General features: G+C 32.4%; 1 protein-coding gene across 1 annotated transcript; it reads left to right on the top strand.

The window, feature by feature from the left end:
• The first annotated feature begins 8,261 nt into the window (after positions 1-8,261).
• Positions 8,262-10,931, top strand: LOC123702694 (juvenile hormone esterase-like). The gene is made up of 3 exons (XM_045650473.1): positions 8,262-8,480; positions 8,941-10,280; positions 10,664-10,931. The coding sequence occupies exons 1-3, from the start codon at positions 8,352-8,354 to the stop codon at positions 10,833-10,835; spliced, it is 1,641 nt and encodes a 546-aa protein (XP_045506429.1). The 5' UTR covers positions 8,262-8,351; the 3' UTR covers positions 10,836-10,931.
• The last annotated feature ends 11,214 nt before the right edge of the window (positions 10,932-22,145 follow it).

Here is a 22,145-nt window from a genome sequence, read left to right as displayed (position 1 = left end):
TACACTCGTTTTATTTGATAAGAAACACATGTTTATATAAATAAATTAAAAAAAATACTTTTGGTGCTATATTTAAAGATTTGTAACATAAATGAAGAATTGTAATAATCCTAAATATATAATATATTATTAATTCTGACAAATAAATCTGTACAAAGTTAATTAAATAATGACTAAAAATAAACTTAATATTTTTAAAGTTTTTATTGTTTACTTATTTTATTAACTCAATTTGTATGTACGTTTAAACATCCATTCAGTATATTGTTTTACAAAAGTGTAAAAGTATTTTAGTAAATTATGAAATGTTAATTTACTGATTTTAAAAACGAAGATTATTATTACACTTTTAATGTATTTATTTGTATACTTAATAATAGCTTTAAACTGATTTTAGAAATAAGAAATTAATCGAATTATAAGTAAGGAATATAAATTAATAATAAGTGTTATTACTTATTATTATATTTTTTGAGTAAATATTAAAGTGACTGATTACATCTTGATAAAGTTTCATATTTTTATAATATACCTACTTACTATGAAATTATTGTGTTGTTTTATTTAATTTCCGCGGCGTGTTTATCCCTTACTAGCTGTGCCCCGCGGTTTTACTCGCATTGTACCGCTCCTGTTGGTCTTAGCGTGATGATATAATATAGCCTAGCCTTCCTCGATAAATGGGCTATCTAACCGAAAGAATTTTTCAATTCGGACCAGTACTTCCTGAGATTAGCGCGTTCAAACAAACAAACAAACTCTTCATCTTTATAACATTAGTATAGATGACTTTTACTTTCAAAATTCTGTCGAAGTATTTTTTAATCGAGTGGTTTTTTAGTTAAATCATAAGAAGTGCATAAGAAACAAATAATCAAATTTTTATTCGATGTTGGTACCACTGTTCATCTCACCAACTACCTATATAATAATAACAAAAAATACACAAACTTATGAACATAGAAAATACCTACTTCAACACTGAACAATATTTTTAACTTTTTTAACCGACTAGTTTCCGCCCGCGAAAATCCCGCATACTTCCCGTATGCGTGGGATTTCCGGGATAAAACCTATCCTATGTGTGAATTCAAGTTACCCTCTATAAGTGTGCTAAATTTCATTGTAATCGGTTCAGTAGTATTTGCGTGAAAGAGTTACAAACATACACATACACACACATCCATCCTCACAAACTTTCGCATTTATAATATTAGTAGGAAGTAGGAATAGGATAGGATAGGAAGAGAAAGTGAGTGACGAAGTTTACGTATAGCCACAGATAATATAATAGTATAGGTACTATAATATACTAGTTGTATCCAGACTAGGGTAATTGCGCCAGTTCGCGTCCACTTAGTGCAGTTGGAAAGTCTGAAGGAGAAAATAAAAATGTTCCAGAACAAATTTCAACGCAAAATTTATGTAACGTGTTCATTACATAGTCTATTTTAAGATTTACTTTCAATTGTGTTGGAAATATCATGTGGTTTTTATTTATCTAGACAAACAGCAGAATTTGGCGTTTTACCCAGTTCGCGTCCAAAAATGCCTTTTTGCGTCCACCCGTGGACCAGTTCGCGTCCACCAGCTTAGAAAAGGAATTAAGAATGTATTGGGTGATATTTTATCAGATAAATGCAAATAAAAATTAGATTTTAATAAATTATTTATTTACGAATACAGTTATTTAATAAAAACCGGCCAAATGCGAGTGGGACTCGCATACCGAGGGTTCCGTATTAACCTGTCTTTTTTTATATGTTTTAACTGTAAATGATTATTTTTTCAATGTTTCCCTTATTTGTGCTATAAGACGTTGCTTCGCACCAAACTTCAAGTGTCTGTGTTCACGTAAAGTACCCTGTAGGTTTTGATTCCCTTGCGAATGTCGAAATTTGCGAAAATTGGCAGCATAAACGGCTGTATCTTTTGATTGCTTTGGCTTATAAGTTTGATTTTTTCACTGCTTCAAGGGACCGTAGACTTGAGTATTCAAAATAAATTTCAGCTTTATACCTCTACGCGTTACTGAGAAAAAGGGTCTTGACAGAAAGACAGACCGGCAGACGGACATACAGACGGACGGATATCAAAGTGATCCTACAAGGATTCCGGTTTTTCCTTTCTAGGTTCGGAACTTCGGAACCCTAAAATCAACATTATTATTAATATAATTCACTGTGTAAGGAAACTGGAAAAACTTAATTATATTTATCTTCTCATCATTATTAGAACCAAAAATTAACAAAAAACAAAGTTACGTTATGTAAATAAATAATAATCAGTTCTATTAAGATTACCTACCTACCCTATTTTTTAGTTTCTAAAGAATTAAATTTCTCTTTTGTATATTATTTTCTTAACCACAGACTCTCATTCTCAAAAATACTAGTCTCATTCTTAGAATACCCATTTTAAAATGAAAAAATAGCATAAAAATTTGCTAATTTGAATGAAAATTTAAATTATCAACTTGTGGTCTTAGTCAAAAATTTACAATCTATTTTAAATTACATATTTTAACAAACAATTCATTGCTACGTAATGAAAAACAATGTGGACGCAATATGTTCTATTGTTATGCACTACAGGTATAGTTTGCGCCCACCGTGGACGCAAAATGGAAGTTGTACAAATTCGGTGTAGTAATTCGCGTCCACCTTATTTTAGCTATTAATTGTAAAAGAAATAAGCTTATTTATAATCCATACTATTCCATGTTTTGTTAGCAAAGCAAAGAAACAGTTACATATTCAAAAATTCACATTTAACAATAAGATACTTACCGTCAAACGCGACGCTGCGCACTATTTTTTCTCAAAATCCCGCGCGTTTTAGCTCTCTCGTTTAATAGCCAAAATTAAATATATTTTTTAAATAGGATAGGCGGTGCGCAGGCATATTTTGAATATGTGTGCATGTCTCTTATACATTGAGGTATTATCGGAAATTTTTCTTATTACAATTTTACATAAAGTATACTTATTTTCGTGAATTTTCTAAAAGATATCCGCAAAATGGACGCGAATAGGCAGGTGGACGCGAACAGGCGCAATGACCCTATATAATGTTGATTATCGAAACGTATTACCTAGATAAAGCTCTTTATTATTATTTTTTGATAAGAACTAAGGAGATAATATAGCATTCATATGGTGCAAGTACCTAACTTATTTTTGATGTATGTATATACCTAGTTACTTAGGTCGTTATGTTTTATACAAAAAATAAATTGGAACCGAAAACAAATTTTAATATTTATTTATAACTAGCGGTCCGCCGTGGTCCGCCCCTTAGCTCTCCTTAACAAACCTTAATAAACCATCCACGTACTTCAAGGGATATTATAAAAAAATAATTAACGAAATCAGTTCAGCCGTTCTCGAGTTAAATGCGCTTTGCGCTTACCAACACATTTTGCGATTCATTGTTATATTATAGAGTAGCTTTCTTCATGTGGCTTCGCCCGCTGACTAAAACTTAACATATTATATTCTATAATAACCTTTCTCGAGAACCACTCTATAAATTAAGCGCATCATAATCCGTTGCATATTTTAAAAGTTTTAAGCATAATATGAACATTGAACAGACAGTCAGGCGGCGGAAAGTAATTTCGCTGTGTGCCTACAAATTTGTTCTAAATCCGACCTTTTTGAATAATAGAAAAAAAAACAAAATAATAACCATTCATCTTCGTAAAATGTCGTGTTTATATTATAGTAGCAGCATAGACCTTGAAAAGAGTATAATTCATGTTTATGTGTTTTCTGTTTATTAACAGTTGTTATAATGTATTAGTAAGTGCTAATTGGTTTAAAAAATAAAAACCACATTGTATCAGTCACGAGCTCACTTAGTTAACTATTTCAGTAGGTAGGTAAGTACCTATATAAAAAAGGTACCTACTCTTTGGTTAACTACGTAATATATTACATAAAACTGAAGTCCTATGTCCCCTAGTGGGGACTGGGGTAAGAGGCAGATGCATTATACATCTGTTTCACTGATCGATTTTCCTTAGGGACAAGTAGGTGATCAGCTTTCTGTGTCCTACCAGACCGAGACATTTTTTTTTCTTCGTCTCCACCGAGAATCGAACCCAGGACCCCTCGGTGCTACGCTCACGCGTCAACACGTTCAATATATATACTATAGGTATATATATTGAACGTGTTGTTATTATATATTATATATTGTAATATATTACATAGGTACCTAGTTATTAATAGGAAATCCAGAGGAGAGAGACACCAGACTCTAAAATGCGACTAAATGAAAACAATTTCTTATCAAACATAAGTAATCAACGTAATCTGTTAAGAAGTTTCGGAGCTATGTAGTAACAAAACCAAAAAAAATACAGACGAGGTAAGAACCACCTTTGTTTTTCGGATCGTCCGCGTCGGTTAAACATTAATAATAAACACATTATAATTACAGTCTTGCCTCAATGTCAGTTTATACACGATTAGGTATATCTGTGCAATAAATTATTCTAAGAAACCTCATTTCTAAGAGCAATAAACCTATAGAGTACTTGTATCGAGCGTATACAATTTACATATATTTGTTTCTCTCTATCTAAAGAAAACGTCGTATGAAAGAATGAGACAGCTATAGACAACAAGCTACGTTTCAACATAGTCATGGCACCATTTTTACTATAGGTACGTATTTAGATAGATAGAAGGTGATAGTGATGGGATGTGCTTCAATCGATAAAATCGTGAATGTATTTTGCATTTACGGATTCGTGAAATAATAAATAAAAAAAACAAAACTTATAATTAATTTCAGTTGAATACATTATTTGTATATAATAAATGCGAAATTATGCGAGAATGGATGTTATTCTTTTTTATTACAATGAAATTTTGTACATACACACATAGGTTAGGTTTTATCCCGGAAATCCCACGTGAACGGGAACTGTGCAGGATTTTCTTTAAAAACGCGGGCGGAAAGCTAGTATATTATAAAAGAAATTTTAAAACTTGAAATGTAATTTAAAATAAAGAAGGAAATGATGATAAAGTTAAAGGAGTGAGGAGAAAGGCACAGTCAGCATGAAGGAATCATGCAGCATTTTAACAAGTTAATAAAAGGACAGTCTTAATGAAAACATTTTCCTAACATCCTACTAATAAAGCGAAAGTTTGTGAGGATGAATGTTTGTTACTCTTTCACGCGAATACTACTAAACCGATTACAATGAAATTTGGAAAAATTACTTTTGATCCCGTAAATCCAACAGGAATAGGAACTATGCGGGTTTTTCTTTGAAAACGCATGTATATTAAGTATGTATTTCAATAGTAGTTTCTCATCTATGAGAACTGTCATTTAATCAACCGTTTAATTTTCACATAGTTACACATTTAAAGTAACTTATGTGTAAAAAATTTCAAAATAATAATTCACTCTCTTTAATCAAATGTATTTATTATCTAACTACAGGAACAAAAAAAACGTAAGCGTAAGATTGCACAATTCTTCTAGAGTATCCATCTTGATAACACGCAGGCTCGAAATGCAGTGAACACAATATAGCAAATTGTGGCGGCGTCCAATCAACTCATGTCTCATGTTTTATACCCATTTTTTATTTAGCTCTGGAAATCTAAAACAAAATGAATTCATTAATAATCTGAAAGATAAATTAATAAACAACGAACGAAAACTAAAACACATAAGGCAAATAAAACAACCACGTGGCCGTTTTATTTTCCTGCGGTAAAAAATTTACATCTATTATTTGCAACAACAACTACTTAATATAAATCTGATATAAGAAACAAAATAAATAAATCAACGTTAATATGAAATAGATTTTTTGTCATAAATCGATAATATACGGTAGATGTGTTACAACACTACGGTGGTAAACAAAATGCCAAACGTGATATTATTGTGACATTTTTAAAAAATTATTTCATTATTCTATATTCCACAACCCCATAAAGTGGGTAAATGTTACAGTTACAACATGAAATTACAAAAAAGCGCTTGATAAAACCTTCAAATAGGTTTAAAACATAAATATTTATCAATTTGCTGAAAATCACTTACCGATGGAAAGATATTTGCACATTGTTTTTATCCAAAACTCCCATTCGACTAGTGATAGCCGGTTGATAAACATACAATAGTTATTTTAGCACACTGACAAATAAAAAGAAACACTGTACACTTTATATTTTCTAAATATTTCGTTAAAAACACTTGACACACTGAGCCCACCAGCTGGTTGGAAAACAAACTGACTGCCGGCGCGCTACGTTTGAAGACAGTGCAGATACCCTATCGCTATCTCAATCTGGCTTATGCTGTTATTGACTAAGAGTAAGTAGATTAGAAAATATGTATTTTGTTCTGTCTCAATATAAGAACTCTATAGGTTTATTGCTCTTAGCCTCATTTACATTAAAGACAATATGTAATCCATGCAGGTAATACATGTTAAAAAAACGTGTTGTTTTATGTTAACGAACCGGATATTCCATGACAGTAGTATTTGTATACTCTATGGCCATGACCTTTATTTAACTAGATTTTCTAAAAGATTTTTATGGAAAAATTTAAGTAACTACCTAATTAATAATTACATTAACAAAAAACTAAACTGTCAGAACTAGACAAAATTTAAATAAGACGAACCGGAAGGCATCAAATTTCAAATAAATAAGAAACATTTTGGTTCGCGGATATTATAGAACTGCAGTGTAAAGCCTTCCGCTATGAACCATCCTCGTACTTCAAGAAATATTATAAAAAAATAATTTTCGAAATCGATCCACCCGTTCACGCGTGATGTCGTAACCAAGGGAAATAGGGATTCATTTTTTTTAAAGGATGGAGATTTTGAATATTATAAAAAAAAATTAACTTCCTGTGCCGTACGCGTATCCGCTTCCTTATAAAAACTTGAAAAAAAAAATTCGCAAATTATGCACGCTGCATACGTTAATTTTATGTATAAAGTTTAAACTATAAGATGTTATCTCTCATTCCGAGGTTAACCATTTATAGTTATGTTAAAACGACAGGTCTAAAAATCCGGATTTTTTTTAATATTTCTTAGAAAGAACTCATAAAAATGTGAAATAATGTTTTACATAAATCTAATGACAAACAATCATTTAAAAATGTAACAACTCTAGTAAAACTAGCCAATTTTACAAATGCCTATCTCACTAAAGAAGATTTTTTTTTTACTTTACACACCAAAATGTGTACAATAAAGGTGTACAATAAAGGTGTCTTTAAGGTGTACAATAAAGTATTTTTCATTCATTCATTCATTCAAAATGACTGATCAAGTAACTAAGAACTTACGTTCAGAATGTGGTTATATAAAATAACTAGTAACTAGCTATATAATAAATAATAACTAGCTAGGTATATAAATAAATTAATTGTTGTTTAATAATGTTCGTGTACTTGATAACATTTATTCTAATACCAATGGCAATCAGCCAGCCCACGTTACATTGCTGTGCCGATGTTATTATAGTGAACTGTCATAAAAAGTAAATAGGCAGATCCACAGAACTATATTAGTTCTGTAGGCAGATCCACACAGAGCGAGATGCTTTGCGTGCCTCGTGTGCCTCGGCCGATGACGGCAGCACAATCGCTTTTCACGGGTAGGTAGGCCCCATCCGCGGAGATCGAGCAGCCTATCGCAAAAATTGCTTCGCCAGGCTGCTCGTTCTGTGTGAACACGCCTTATGATTTGTTGATGTACACGTATTGAATTTTCCTGCTTCATTTATTATTTTTATTACACAGATTCCTAATGAAACGACTTGTTAGTTAATTTAACTGCTTTATTCATTATTTTATTGCATACTTACTTAATGAATCCAAATGAATAACCAGTGAGTATAAGTGAAAATAAGAAACAAACATCATTTTCATTAGCTAAGCTAAAACCAAACCCTATGTCCTACCAAAGTAATATTGTGGTAATAATATGTAGGTAGAATACGGGTCCACTTTCGAGTACGCTTCGCTTCGCTCTTATTGATTAAACTAATAACGGTTAATCCAAATATGTACACCCATTACAAGACATCTATGAAATTTTGTCTTTTAAATTACGTTAAAAGACAAGATTTCACGTCATACGATTAGAAAAAAAATTAAGTATAACTAAATATTTTTACGTATAATAATAACTGGGCATATCACAAAACGGCTGAATTTTAAAAACACACTGCGACATAATAGTCTTTATGGAACCTGATCAGGTAGATACGAACAGAAATAAATGAGTTGTTTCAAAATATATTTACATTTTTCCCGCGATCTCTAGTACGATCACATGTTTTGAAGATAATATAATGGTTAGAATTAAAGTGAATGAGGGGGTGTTGGAGGGTTGTAAAGTGAATAATGTTTACGGCAAACCCTACTTTAGTTTCAAAGGTATTCCGTACGCGGAGCCTCCCCTGGGAGATTTGAGATTTAAGGTAACGAAATTAAGATATTTTACGATATTAAGCAATGTCCAAAAATATTTTAATTGTTCTTATCTCTAGTGTTTCTTGTTTTTGTTTTGAGGCATTTTATATAGCTTGAATAATTTGATAGTGCTAACTAGGTACATTTATGTTATCTGCTTCCGTTTGTTTTTACCAGCGGGTATTGGAGAAAAATACCGCATTATTTCTCTTCTATTGAAAAAATATCTAGAATCTAGAAATAGAAGAAAAAATATTTAGAAATAGAAAATAGAGTCTTTTTCTAATAAAGATGAAGACCACCCAGTTCTATCATCTTATTTCTTAATAATTTTTAATTTTAATAAGTTAATAGATTCTAGTATCGTTGGAGTTTGGAATTGATGGTGAATAACATTTATTAAACCCTCTGTTAGTATAATAATAGGATCATACTAGTAGTTAATTATGTGTATAATTTTCTTTCAAGGCACCGAAACCTAAAACGCCATGGACTGGAGTGCGTGAGGCTAAAAAACACGGCCCAGTAAGCTGCCAAATGGATGTTATATTTGCCCAATCTACAGAATTCAAGGGCGAAGAAGACTGCCTATATCTTAATGTATATACTCCTAATATTGAACCAGAGAACCCACTTCCCGTCATGGTGTACATTCACGGAGGGGGGTTTTTGTGTGGCAGCGGTAATGACGATCAATACGAACCCGAATTTCTGATAAAAAATGACGTCATTCTGGTGACAATAAATTATCGTCTCGATGTACTTGGCTTCCTAAGTCTTGACACCGAAGATATTCCTGGAAACGCAGGAATGAAAGACCAAGTCGCTGCGCTTAGGTGGGTGCAGAATAACATAAGGAACTTCGGAGGCAATCCTGTTAATGTAACTATTTTTGGTGAAAGTGCTGGAGCAGCCAGCGTATCGGCACACTTGATTTCACCGATGAGTAAAGGACTATTTAAAAGAGCAATAACGCAAAGCGGAACCACTCTTTGTCCGTGGGCACAAACATATGGAGCGCGTGACAGAGCTATCCTCTTGGCTAGAGAATTAGGATGCGAATGCAACAATGATAAGGAGATATTTGAGTTTTTCAAAAATCAACCAGCCGAAAACCTGGTGAATAGAAAAGTACCTATATTTTTCACTGAAAGTGCAAAGTTATTCCCTCATGTTTGCTATGCCATCGTTTCAGAAAAAAAATTTAAAGGTCAAGAATGTTTCATTGAAGGGGACTTCTTTGAACTTATGCGAAATGGAAATTGTATTCATGAAGGGGTAGAAGTAATGAATGGATACACAGAGGATGAGGGTATTCTCTATTTTGCAATGGGTTCTCCTCCTGAAAAGGTAATTGAGCAAGCCAGTCATTACGCACAATTCTTTGTGCCGCACGACATTATGAACCATGTTCCCCCTATTCAGCAAATGGCTCTTGGCAAAAAGATTAAGAAATATTATTTAAAAGATCAGTTAGTGAACAAGGAACGTAATTTCGATGAATTACTGAAATTTTTGAGTATGGATTATTTTATACATGGAGCCTTAACTTGGCAGAAATTATGTGCAAAGAAAAGCAAAAATAAAATTTTTTTATATAAATTTTCATGCAAATCTGAGAGGAACCTTTTCGCTCATATGATAGGATGCAGTTTCGTATACGAGAAGAGAATTCCTGTATCGCACGTTGATGATTTACTATATCTATTTCCGTTTTCAATTGGTCTACCAGCAGTTGATGTGAATTCCAAAACCTTCAAAATGATTGATCAATTTACAAAATTATGGACTAATTTTGCGAAATACGGGTAAGTTGATAATGTGTTTATTTCTGTTCTATGTAATTTGAAGCTAATTAGAGACTAATAATGGAGGACGGTTTGTCATTTATTTTAAAGATACATTTAATGTATACTAATTAAAATTGACCTTCGTTCGAAGTAAATTGTATGATATTTGTCTCGTTATTACATGCAATTATATTCATAGATATGTAAAAGACTTGAATTGAAATAATTTGTTATAACCTTTAATGTACCTATTTATTTATTTTCACTAGCTTTAGCTACCGTCCCCTTTGAGTGCCTAATTATTTTGAAATAAGGACAAGTTTTAAAACAATAATAAAGTATATATATTTATATAATCTAATTTCCAAATTGATTTACTTATATATAAAAAATTATTTAAGGAACCCTACGCCTGATGATAGTTTAGGAGCACAATGGCTTCCATATACATCAGAACAAAATCATTATTTGGACATTGGAGAGAAGTTAACACCCGGTACATCTCCAGATATAGAACAAATGCAATTTTGGGAAGATTTTTACAGAGAGTATTGTCCACAAAGATTGTGTTAACCAACGTTAACAATGGAAAAAGGTTTTCTAATATGATAAAAAAATGTGTGCGTGTAGGTACCTACTAATGTACACACTACACACGTAAGAAGTGAAACTTCTTTATGACCTTATTTTTCAAAAAATAATTTACTATATGCAACTTTACAGAAATAAGTCGAATCACGCGTGGTAGGGATAAGAAAACGATGGCGCGTAACGAAAAAATGTTACACTTTTTTTCTAATTTCACTTCAATATTGCTTCAAATGACACATTTACCTATTCTTTTAGCTTATTAGCCGATAATTTGTTTATAGACAAATTATTTGAGGCAATCGAGTATGCTGTGATTTTGTTATTAATATAATATATATATATATATAAATACCAACTTGGGCACTAAGTTGATCCAGCCTGACTGCCGTGCATTCCTGACTCCACCTTTACCCCGATATTACTCGACTCCGGTTGCATAGATCTTGCCCGGAGTGGCAACGGCGCAAATATTTGGGCGATGTTGCCAAACGTATTCATAGAGAAACTGATATACTCAACATTTTTATTGCTAAGATCTCGAACTGAATCGACTCCGTAACGGCCGAAATTCAGAAACCCATAAACACTTGTTGGCTCCGTTTTATATACCAAATCCAAAGTCGTATGTTGATCAGATCCATTTATATTATCAAAATTATTACAGCTTTATTTGATCCGCCAAAATGAAACTGTATATTAAGTAACATAGATTATTTTTCGTAAACCCTACAGTATTTGTTGGCTCCGTACACAAACATATTATAGTTAGGTAATGTTCCATACATTGCTAAATCCGCCTAGACTAGACGAACTCGACTCCGTAACGGTTCCAATTTTGAAATGCTCAAACACCTCTTGACTCCGTTTTATATACCAAATCATAAGTCGTATGTTGATCAGTTCCATTTATATGCACTTGCATGACATTGACATGGGAATATGAAATTAGGGCTAGCAAAAAATCATACAGTGACGGTGATAATTCTCAAGTAGTAGGTATGCATCCTACAAATAACAACCTACCTCTTGAATCATCAGTAAATAATAAATATCAAGATAATTATCATAATATTTATTAACGTGTAGCGTTCGCGTATGCCCTGATTCTGATATCAATCTGATAAAATAATTAAAATGTTAGATTTAGGTCAAACAAATGACGACTCATATTCCTGCACAAATTATCCATTACGGAGTAAATATGAGTGTACGCAGATCGCCAACACGTTTAACCAGCAGTGGTGCAGTGGGTACTGCCGGTGGATCGCATCCCGATCTATCGAGGCTAAGTTCGTTTTCTACGAGTTCTACGCCAACTGATACTCAAATTACTTACAGAAAACGGAAACAATCGCTAGAACAAGATTGCAGATTTAGTGATGATATGAAGGATATTCGGTCGGAGTTGAGCCGTATTAGTACATTACTTGAAAAATATGTATGCTCAAATGAACAAATAGTAAACAAAATTCATGAAAACATTTCTGAGGTAAAAACACAAATTACCGAAATTAAATCGTCCAACGAACAATCTTTGAATTTAATTCGCCAAAATACGAATCAAATCAATGAAATTAAGTCATCAGCATGTATGATAATTACTGAACAAAACATATTGAAAGTACTATTTCTCAATTAGAATCCCAGATAAACTAGGGTGAGAGTAAATTAAAATCACTGGAATTAAATCTTCAATCAATAAATCAGTCAGCCAACCCATCGGGTTTTACATCTAAAAATCAACTTCATATAAATTAAAACTTAATCAAGGAACTACGGGACAGAAAGAGCCGCGAAAAAAATGTAATTTTTACTGGTTTCCCAGAATTGACATCTTATAACTCAAAGGAGAGGAAATCTAAAGACAACTACGAAATTTTAAAAAATTACCTCACTAATAAGTTCAGACCTACCGAAGCCAGTAAAAAAATATATAATTATAAATAACCTTAATTCAAACTGTAGTACAGGTCTTGATGGTATTACTACAAAAGCAATTAAATGCATCAAAGAACAAGTAGATTACTGCGTTAAAAACAACCGACTTCAAACTTGCACTCGCAACATTTACAAATACAGACAAAAATGCTCATAAAATAAAAACTACTGGGCCTATCCGAATAAAATTTTTAGGGGACCAATTCGACACTATCCCGCATCGAACAAAAAAGAATCACGTAAATCGGTTCAGAAACCTCGGAGTAATCGGTGTACATACATAAAAAAAAACATACCGGCCGAATTGATAACCTCCTCCTTTTTTTTGAAGTCGGTTAAAAATTAAATCATACCTTAAGCGACTGTTTTAAGTTTTAACCAAGCCATAAGTCAAAGACGTTTTCCGGACTCGTTAAAAATAACGAAGGTAACTCCTATCTATAAGAGTGGCTCAAAATTTGAAACTGGTAACTATAGGCCAATTTCGGTTTTGCCAGTATTGTCAAAAATATTGGAGAAGATTTTACACACGAGATTAGAAAAATATTTAGACTCATTTAATTTTATTTCAGTGCGTCAATACGGATTAAAGCCAAAAACACTAACACTCTGTCAGCGACTATGGACCTAACTATTAAAATAAAACAGAACATTGACGCAAACAATATAGTTTTGGGAGTGTTTATTGACCTACAAAAGGCCTTTGATACCGTTTCTCACGAACTTTTAATAAAGAAATTAGCATCCACTAACATTAATGGTAAAGCACTAGATATGCTGAAATCATATTTAAAAAATCGATCACGAATAGTTAAAATAGATAACCATGATAGCATTCCCTTACCAATTACATGTGGCATACCACAAGGTTCGATTCTAGGCCCATTGCTTTTTTTAATTTATATTAATAATTTCCAAGATTTAAAGCTAAATGGTCACCTAACACTTTATGCGGATGACACCTGTCTGTTTTATTTTGGTCCCTCTATACATGACATGATAGCGCAAGCACAAAATGATTTAAATAAATTAAATAAATAAATGCAATCTACTAAAAATAAAATATATATCTCAATTCAAAGCTCATAACAAAATTATTCCACCACACGCTCCACTTATAATTAACGGTGTTGTATTAGAACATAAAACCCACGAGAAATGCCTAGGTTTGCGAATCGACAGCTCTCTGAAATGGAATTATCACATCGACCACCTAAAAATAAATTATCAGCACTTCCTAGATCTCTGCATAATATTACTTCTTGCATCTATATATATAAAACTCAAAGGTGACTGATATAGTGATCTATCAACGCACAGCCCAAGCCACTGGACGTATCGGGCTGAAATTTGGCATGCAGGTAGATGTTATAACGTAGGCGTCCCCTAAGAAAGGATTTCCCGAAATTCTTGCGGGAACGGGGAAAAACGGGGATGCACGTACAAAGTCGTGGGCGGAAGCTCGTTCCTCATAAATTACGCCACACCATCTACAACACGTTAGTAAAGCCGCACCTAATGTATTTAATAGAAGTATCGGGGAGTGCTTACAAAAATAAATTAGCGCCACTCCAAATTTTACAAAATAAAATCATTAAAACTATCTTTAACTATCCTTTTTTAACATCTACAAATAAAATCTACGACGACACTAAAATAATGAATTTAAAACAATTATACTTTTATAATACGTGTATGTTCATCCGCAAAGCGCTACATAAAAACATAAATACAAATATTATAATCTCAACATCAAATCGCCACTATCCTAATAGACGAGCTAGCTATCTTGCCCTCCCGAAGATCCGAACAAATTATGGAAGGCGAACGGCAACATACGTTTCTTTAACGGGAATAAATGTCTTTAAACCTTCAAATGGCTAAGGCCGCAAGCGACCAATGGCTGAGCTCGGTGGGCTCTGATTGGCTCATTTGAATCGGATCAACAAGAGCTAAAACGCAAAAAAGGTGGATTTGTATAAAAAGCACGTAATTATTATTATTACTGATGGTGACACTTGTGGCTCCGTTCGGATCCACATACGGACGGTGGTGTGGCAATGGATCCACAAATACCAACCGGATCAACAAGTGAAAACGGATCAAATAATTACTAACTATATGGCACGTTTGATCAACATAGTGCCCATGGAGATATCTATATATATATATATATATATATATATATAAAACTTAAAAGATAAAGTCGCTTAAATCTATAAAAAACTATAAATAAACAGGAATTAAATACATTTATCATAGATTGGAATCATGATGAATAACTTAGATCTTATAAAATACTGCTCAATGGTTTTGTAAATAGATGGAACCAGAATATGATAATTAATGTTTAGTCATGCAAGAACGTCAACTACCTACATGCGAATGATGATCAATCAGATAAGCAGTAGGTAATCGATGTTTTGGATATTTTTAATAATAATATATCAACGTTTTGAAGGCCATTGACCTTGGTCGATATAAATAGACTAGTGCTTCGTTTTAATAGTAAAATAAGATTCTTTTGTAATTTTCCAAAAATAGAAAAATAAATAAATCTATACAAATTTACCCTTGTAGTTTCTGTTCTCGTTGCAATTTTTTGGGATAAAACTATATTTTCATTTTTCACCTTTTTTTGGATTAAAGCTACCTATTATATTATATCCATATTACTTCGGATTGGATCCTTGGTTTTCCATATATAATTAATGACAAGTGATAACTGCGTTAAAAACAACCGACTTCAAACTTGCATTTGCAAAAATGCCCATAAAATAAAAACTACTGGGCCTGTCCGAACAAAATTTTTATGGGACCAATTCGACACCATCCCGCATCGAACAAAAAAAGAATCACGTAAATCGGTTCAGAAACCTCGGAGTAATCGGTGTACATACATAAAAAAAAAAAAAAACATACCGGCCGAATTGATAACCTCCTCCTTTTTTTTGAAGTCGGTTAACAAAGAGCGGAAAAAAAATCCTTGGGTGACGTTCGCGTTGTGGCAATTTAAGTAGTTGAAAATAAAAAAGAATTGCGTCGCGTAATAATGTTTCATATTTGTAACTAGGTAGGTAATCTAGGTATGCTATTATTGAAGTAAAACTTCTAGCGCGTTGAGATTAAAATTTCAAGGTCGCGTCATGGCAATACCGTCACAAACAGAAAGTCGACGTTTTTGGTCTCATTTGATTCTAATTTGATATTTGATCTATAGAAGTTTCACTTCTGACACGTGCAGTGCTCGGCACATATGACATACGCTATTTTTTATGTAGTTTTTGTTTATACTTCCGTAGCGGTTTTATCTCATAGAGTGTACTATCATTATTATGATTATTCTGTCCAAATAAAAGCTATTGTCTGTTCATTAATGCCATGACCTTTGTTACAATTAAAGGAGATAATTGAGGCCTGTGTGATTGTTTTAATTGTTTTATTTTTTATTAGTTTTCACAAAAGTTACGAACAATCGAATCGTTCAAAATATTCACACATAGGTATCTAGGAATTAGGATTCAAATTATTCTTGTTATGAAAGATATGATTATGAAGGATACATAGAGATTGACATTCATCATTATTCTTCATAGTAGGTACTTACATATTTAAAGGATAGAATAATTAATGGTAGAAACACACGTAGGTATAGGTAGTTAAACAAAGGCGCCTGTCGTCTGCCAATGCCTGTGAAGTAATCAGGCCGTGGGAACCCACCTTTATACAGGGTTACTTATAAAACACCAGCAACCTCGCAGGACAAGATAGCTAACATCATAAGTAATAACAACATTTGTTCTACGACTTTTGGCATAACGCAATAAATTATTTTTAAATGATTTTTTAAACTTTTATAATTTATAGTACTCTCCTAACATTTGTAAGTCTATGTTCTAAGCTCCGTCACGCTGGAACCCGCTTTAAAAAAAACCTTACTTTTTTTCAGCCTATTTTACCTACAAACGATGCTAATAAATGTAGTATAGGTCAATTTTTTGTAGTCTTATTAGTTACTTAGAAAACATCATTGATATCGTTCGAAGTAAAAAATATAAATAATAGCGTGTTGATTAGTTTTGGAATGGGTTCCAAATTGATTGTAGTTTATTGTAGTGGCAAGAAAATTCTTTATTTGCGTTGTTTTATCTCAAATTATTGCAAGAAGGTCACAATAACAAGATTTAAAAAAATAAATAACACTTGTTCAAAAACTACAAACGATGCCAATAAATGTAGTATAGGTCAATTTTTTGTAGTCTTATTAGTTACTTAGAAAACATCATTGATATCGTTCGAAGTAAAAAATATAAATAATAGCGTGTTGATTGGTTTTGGAATGGGTTCCAAATTGATTGTAGTTTATTGTAGTGGCAAGAAAATTCTTTATTTGCGTTGTTTTATCTCAAATTATTGCAAGAAGGTCACAATAACAAGATTTTAAAAAATAAATAACACTTGTTCAAAAACTACAAACGATGCCAATAAATGTAGTATAGGTCAATTTTTTGCAGTCTTATTAGTTACTTAGAAAACATCATTGATATCGTTCGAAGTAAAAAATATAAATAATAGCGTGTTGATTAGTTTTGGAATGGGTTCCAAATTGATTGTAGTTTATTGTAGTGGCAAGAAAATTCTTTATTTGCGTTGTTTTATCTCAAATTATTGCAAGAAGGTCACAATAACAAGATTTTAAAAAATAAATAACACTTGTTCAAAAACTACAAACGATGCTAATAAATGTAGTATAGGTCAATTTTTTGTAGTCTTATTAGTTACTTAGAAAACATCATTGATATCGTTCGAAGTAAAAAATATAAATAATAGCGTGTTGATTAGTTTTGGAATGGGTTCCAAATTGATTGTAGTTTATTGTAGTGGCAAGAAAATTCTTTATTTGCGTTGTTTTATCTCAAATTATTGCAAGAAGGTCACAATAACAAGATTTTAAAAAATAAATAACACTTGTTCAAAAACTACAAACGATGCCAATAAATGTGGTATAGGTCAATTTTTTGTAGTCTTATTAGTTACTTTTTGTAGTCTTATTAGTTACTTAGAAAACATCATTGATATCGTTCGAAGTAAAAAATATAAATAATAGCGTGTTGATTAGTTTTGGAATGGGTTCCAAATTGATTGTAGTTTATTGTAGTGGCAAGAAAATTTTTTATTTGCGTTGTTTCATCTCAAATTATTGCAAGAAGGTCACAATAACGAGATTTAAAAAAATAAATAACACTTGTTCAAAAACTACAAACAATGTAGTTGATTGTAGCTAAACTCATATGTTTGTAGTGGCTGCTAAACCCCTGTAAGCAATAAAAAACAAAAAATTTAGTGTTCAATAAGTTAATATATTCAAAACAATTATGAGCCTTGGATTTCGTGTCGTTTGTAGTTTTATTATTAGTTGAAATTATAAAAAAATAACAAATAGTAGTACTAAGTTATATCACATATCACTCTTGTAATTGCATATAAATATTTATGATTATTTTATTACATAAAATAGCATATGTATTGTTTTTTTCTTCATTAAATCTTTTTTAGACACTACTTTTTTCTTAGAGCTGCTGGATTATTTATATTTTTTACTTCGAACGATATCAATGATGTTTTCTAAGTAACTAATAAGACTACAAAAAATTGACCTATACTACATTTATTGGCATCGTTTGTAGTTTTTGAACAAGTGTTATTTATTTTTTTAAATCTTGTTATTGTGACCTTCTTGCAATAATTTGAGATAAAACAACGCAAATAAAGAATTTTCTTGCCACTACAATAAACTACAATCAATTTGGAACCCATTCCAAAACTAATCAACACGCTATTATTTATATTTTTTACTTCGAACGATATCAATGATGTTTTCTAAGTAACTAATAAGACTACAAAAAATTGACCTATACTACATTTATTGGCATCGTTTGTAGTTTTTGAACAAGTGTTATTTATTTTTTAAAATCTTGTTATTGTGACCTTCTTGCAATAATTTGAGATAAAACAACGCAAATAAAGAATTTTCTTGCCACTACAATAAACTACAATCAATTTGGAACCCATTCCAAAACTAATCAACACGCTATTATTTATATTTTTTACTTCGAACGATATCAATGATGTTTTCTAAGTAACTAATAAGACTACAAAAAATTGACCTATACTACATTTATTAGCATCGTTTGTAATTTTTGAACAAGTGTTATTTATTTTTTAAAATCTTGTTATTGTGACCTTCTTGCAATAATTTGAGATAAAACAACGCAAATAAAGAATTTTCTTGCCACTACAATAAACTACAATCAATTTGGAACCCATTCCAAAACTAATCAACACGCTATTATTTATATTTTTTACTTCGAACGATATCAATGATGTTTTCTAAGTAACTAATAAGACTACAAAAAATTGACCTATACTAAATTTATTAGCATCGTTTGTAGTTTTTGAACAAGTGTTATTTATTTTTTTAAATCTTGTTATTGTGACCTTCTTGCAATAATTTGAGATAAAACAACGCAAATAAAGAATTTTCTTGCCACTACAATAAACTACAATCAATTTGGAACCCATTCCAAAACTAATCAACACGCTATTATTTATATTTTTTACTTCGAACGATATCAATGATGTTTTCTAAGTAACTAATAAGACTACAAAAAATTGACCTATACTACATTTATTAGCATCGTTTGTAGTTTTTGAACAAGTGTTATTTATTTTTTAAAATCTTGTTATTGTGACCTTCTTGCAATAATTTGAGATAAAACAACGCAAATAAAGAATTTTCTTGCCACTACAATAAACTACAATCAATTTGGAACCCATTCCAAAACTAATCAACACGCTATTATTTATATTTTTTACTTCGAACGATATCAATGATGTTTTCTAAGTAACTAATAAGACTACAAAAAATTGACCTATACTACATTTATTAGCATCGTTTGTAGGTAAAATAGGCTGAAAAAAAGTAAGGTTTTTTTTAAAGCGGGTTCCAGCGTGACGGAGCTTATGTTCTATTCATTATCGGATGGACGACGCGACGCGACGCCCCTTTCCCCCTTTCGTTCGCTTCTTGTTTACGTAATTTTTCGGAGGCGTAGAGTTTATAAGATTCAAACGGAAAAGTAAATGAATATTTATTTTTGTATGAAAATAAAATCTAACAAATTATCAAAAGTCGTAGAACAAATGTTGTTGCTTATGATGTTAGCTATCTTTTCCTGCGAGGTTGCCGGTGTTTTACAAGTCATCATCATCATCATCATCAGCCCATATACGTTCCCACTGCTGGGACACGGGCCTCCTATGAGGGTACAGGCCATAATCCACCACGCTGGCCAAGTGCGGGTTGGCGGATGACACATGTCGTCGAACTTTTTAATTCTTCGACATGTCGGTTTCCTCACGATGTTTTCCTTCACCGTTCGAGCAGTGGTGATGTTACAACATGCGCAGATAAATTGAAAAATCAATTTATTTCCTGCGCGCTCGCCTGGTCTCGAACCACGGACTTATCGATTCGAAGTCCGAGGTCTCACCACTGAGCCACCACTGCTCTTACAAGTTACTGTTTTACAAGTAACCCTGTTTATATGCGTGTTTTTAAAAATTATACGACTATCTGTCTTTCTATAAATTTTCTTAGCTAACTTTCTGAGTCAAAGGTCTGGCTTACAGTTACAATTTACAAACGAACACAATATTTACATCGAATTAAATAATACCTCGATAAGGCTCATTAATAAATAAAGTTTTACACGAATTTTAGATAAGGTGTTATCATAGACCTTTTTATCTACTACTATGTATTTACATTTTATCGACCCTTCGACCCGATTTTTATTTCTATCAGGTTTATATTTATTTAGAAAATTCCCTTTTTTTTTGTTTATATAATTAATATTTAATACGACTATCTAAACAAATTTTCGAGAATTATTTTTTTGCAGTTGCAAAAGCACCCCTCAAAATAAAATTTTGTTAAAACCGCTGCTCCCACATCTGGGCCGGGGCACCCCAACAATACCTCCTTCCATTTGACCGTATTCAAAGGAGAGCTGTACGACTTGTTAACGAGCCAAGTCTCACCGATTGGCATTGAGACTTTGGCGCTGCAGCTGCGAAGAGATGTCGCTTCCTTATGCGTTCTCTATGGTATAAACTATAAACTATGGGGAATGCTCTGAAGAGTTATTTGGAACATTGCCCGCCGCCGAGTTCCACCACCGTACAGCACGACATCGTCAACAATACCACCCTCACCACCTTGACTGTTGGCAATCTACAACTGTGCGCTTTAAAAGATCTTTCTTCCCGGGCACTACAGACATCTGGAACAAACTCCCTGATGCGGCTTTTCCAAACGGCTATGAACTGGGGACCTTCAAGAAGAGAGCATATTCCTACCTGAAAGGCCGGCAACATACTCACAATGTCTCTAGGACTGTGGGTACATATGGGCGACGTAGAGCACTTACCACCAGGTGACGCGTCTGCTCTGTTGCCTCCTATGGCATTTAAAAAAAATCTTGCCATACATATTATGAAGTTATGCCAACAAAACAATATACAAATTAGTATTACTCTTAAAAAAAATATTTATTGTTCGAAAATTATAAAAATAAACTAGGAAAGTTAATCCTACAATGTGATTTAAAAAAAAGCATTCATGAATGTAATGATGAACTCCTGTTTCACTGCAGTTAGTGCGCTATTACAATCACATTCGAATAGTGGTTATTGCACTGATACATAAACATTACGGTTATTGCTTGATGCAGAAACAAACATCCTTTCATCTATCTATATAAATTGTTGCGTTTATAATATACATATATCTATACTAATATTATAAAGCTGAAGAGTTTGTTTGTTTGTTTGAACGCGCTAATCTCGGGAACTACTGGTCCAATTTGAAAAATTCTTTCGTTGTTAGATAGCTTATATATCGAGGAAGGCTATAGGCTATACATTTATACATATCATCACGCTACGGCCAACAGGAGTGGAGCCACGGGGGAGAAACCGCGCGGAGCAGCTAGTTATGTATTAGCAGGAAGCAGGACTGTACTGCATAGATAACCTTGCTAGTTCGAAAGGAGTAACGTTTTTAGGTATCAATAAAATAAAAATAAAATTATTAGCATAAGGATATTTTGAAAATTTATTGATGTATATATACACGCTGTAACGCTCTTCACTTGGTTTTGCCTTGGCAGTAATAAATCTAAATCAAACTATATTCACTACATAGTGGACATCATTGTATCCCCCATACAATGATGTCCACTATGTAGTAAATATACCTAGTTTGATTTAGATTTATTACTGCCAAGGCAA

The sequence above is a fragment of the Colias croceus genome, chromosome 24 (assembly GCF_905220415.1).
Source record: "Colias croceus chromosome 24, ilColCroc2.1".
NCBI classification, from domain to species: Eukaryota; Metazoa; Arthropoda; class Insecta; order Lepidoptera; family Pieridae; genus Colias; species Colias croceus.
The sequence above is the reverse complement of the archived record's forward strand: the minus strand, read 5'-3'. Positions and strand labels throughout refer to the sequence as shown.

Coding starts and splice junctions, on each gene's coding strand:
- LOC123702694 (XM_045650473.1), top strand. CDS start 8,352: ATGGTTAGAATTAAAGTGAATGAGGGGGTGTTGGAGGGTTGTAAAGTG. Junction 8,481..8,940: donor TGGGAGATTTGAGATTTAAG/GTAACGAAATTA, acceptor TTTTCTTTCAAG/GCACCGAAACCTAAAACGCC. Junction 10,281..10,663: donor ACTAATTTTGCGAAATACGG/GTAAGTTGATAA, acceptor AAATTATTTAAG/GAACCCTACGCCTGATGATA.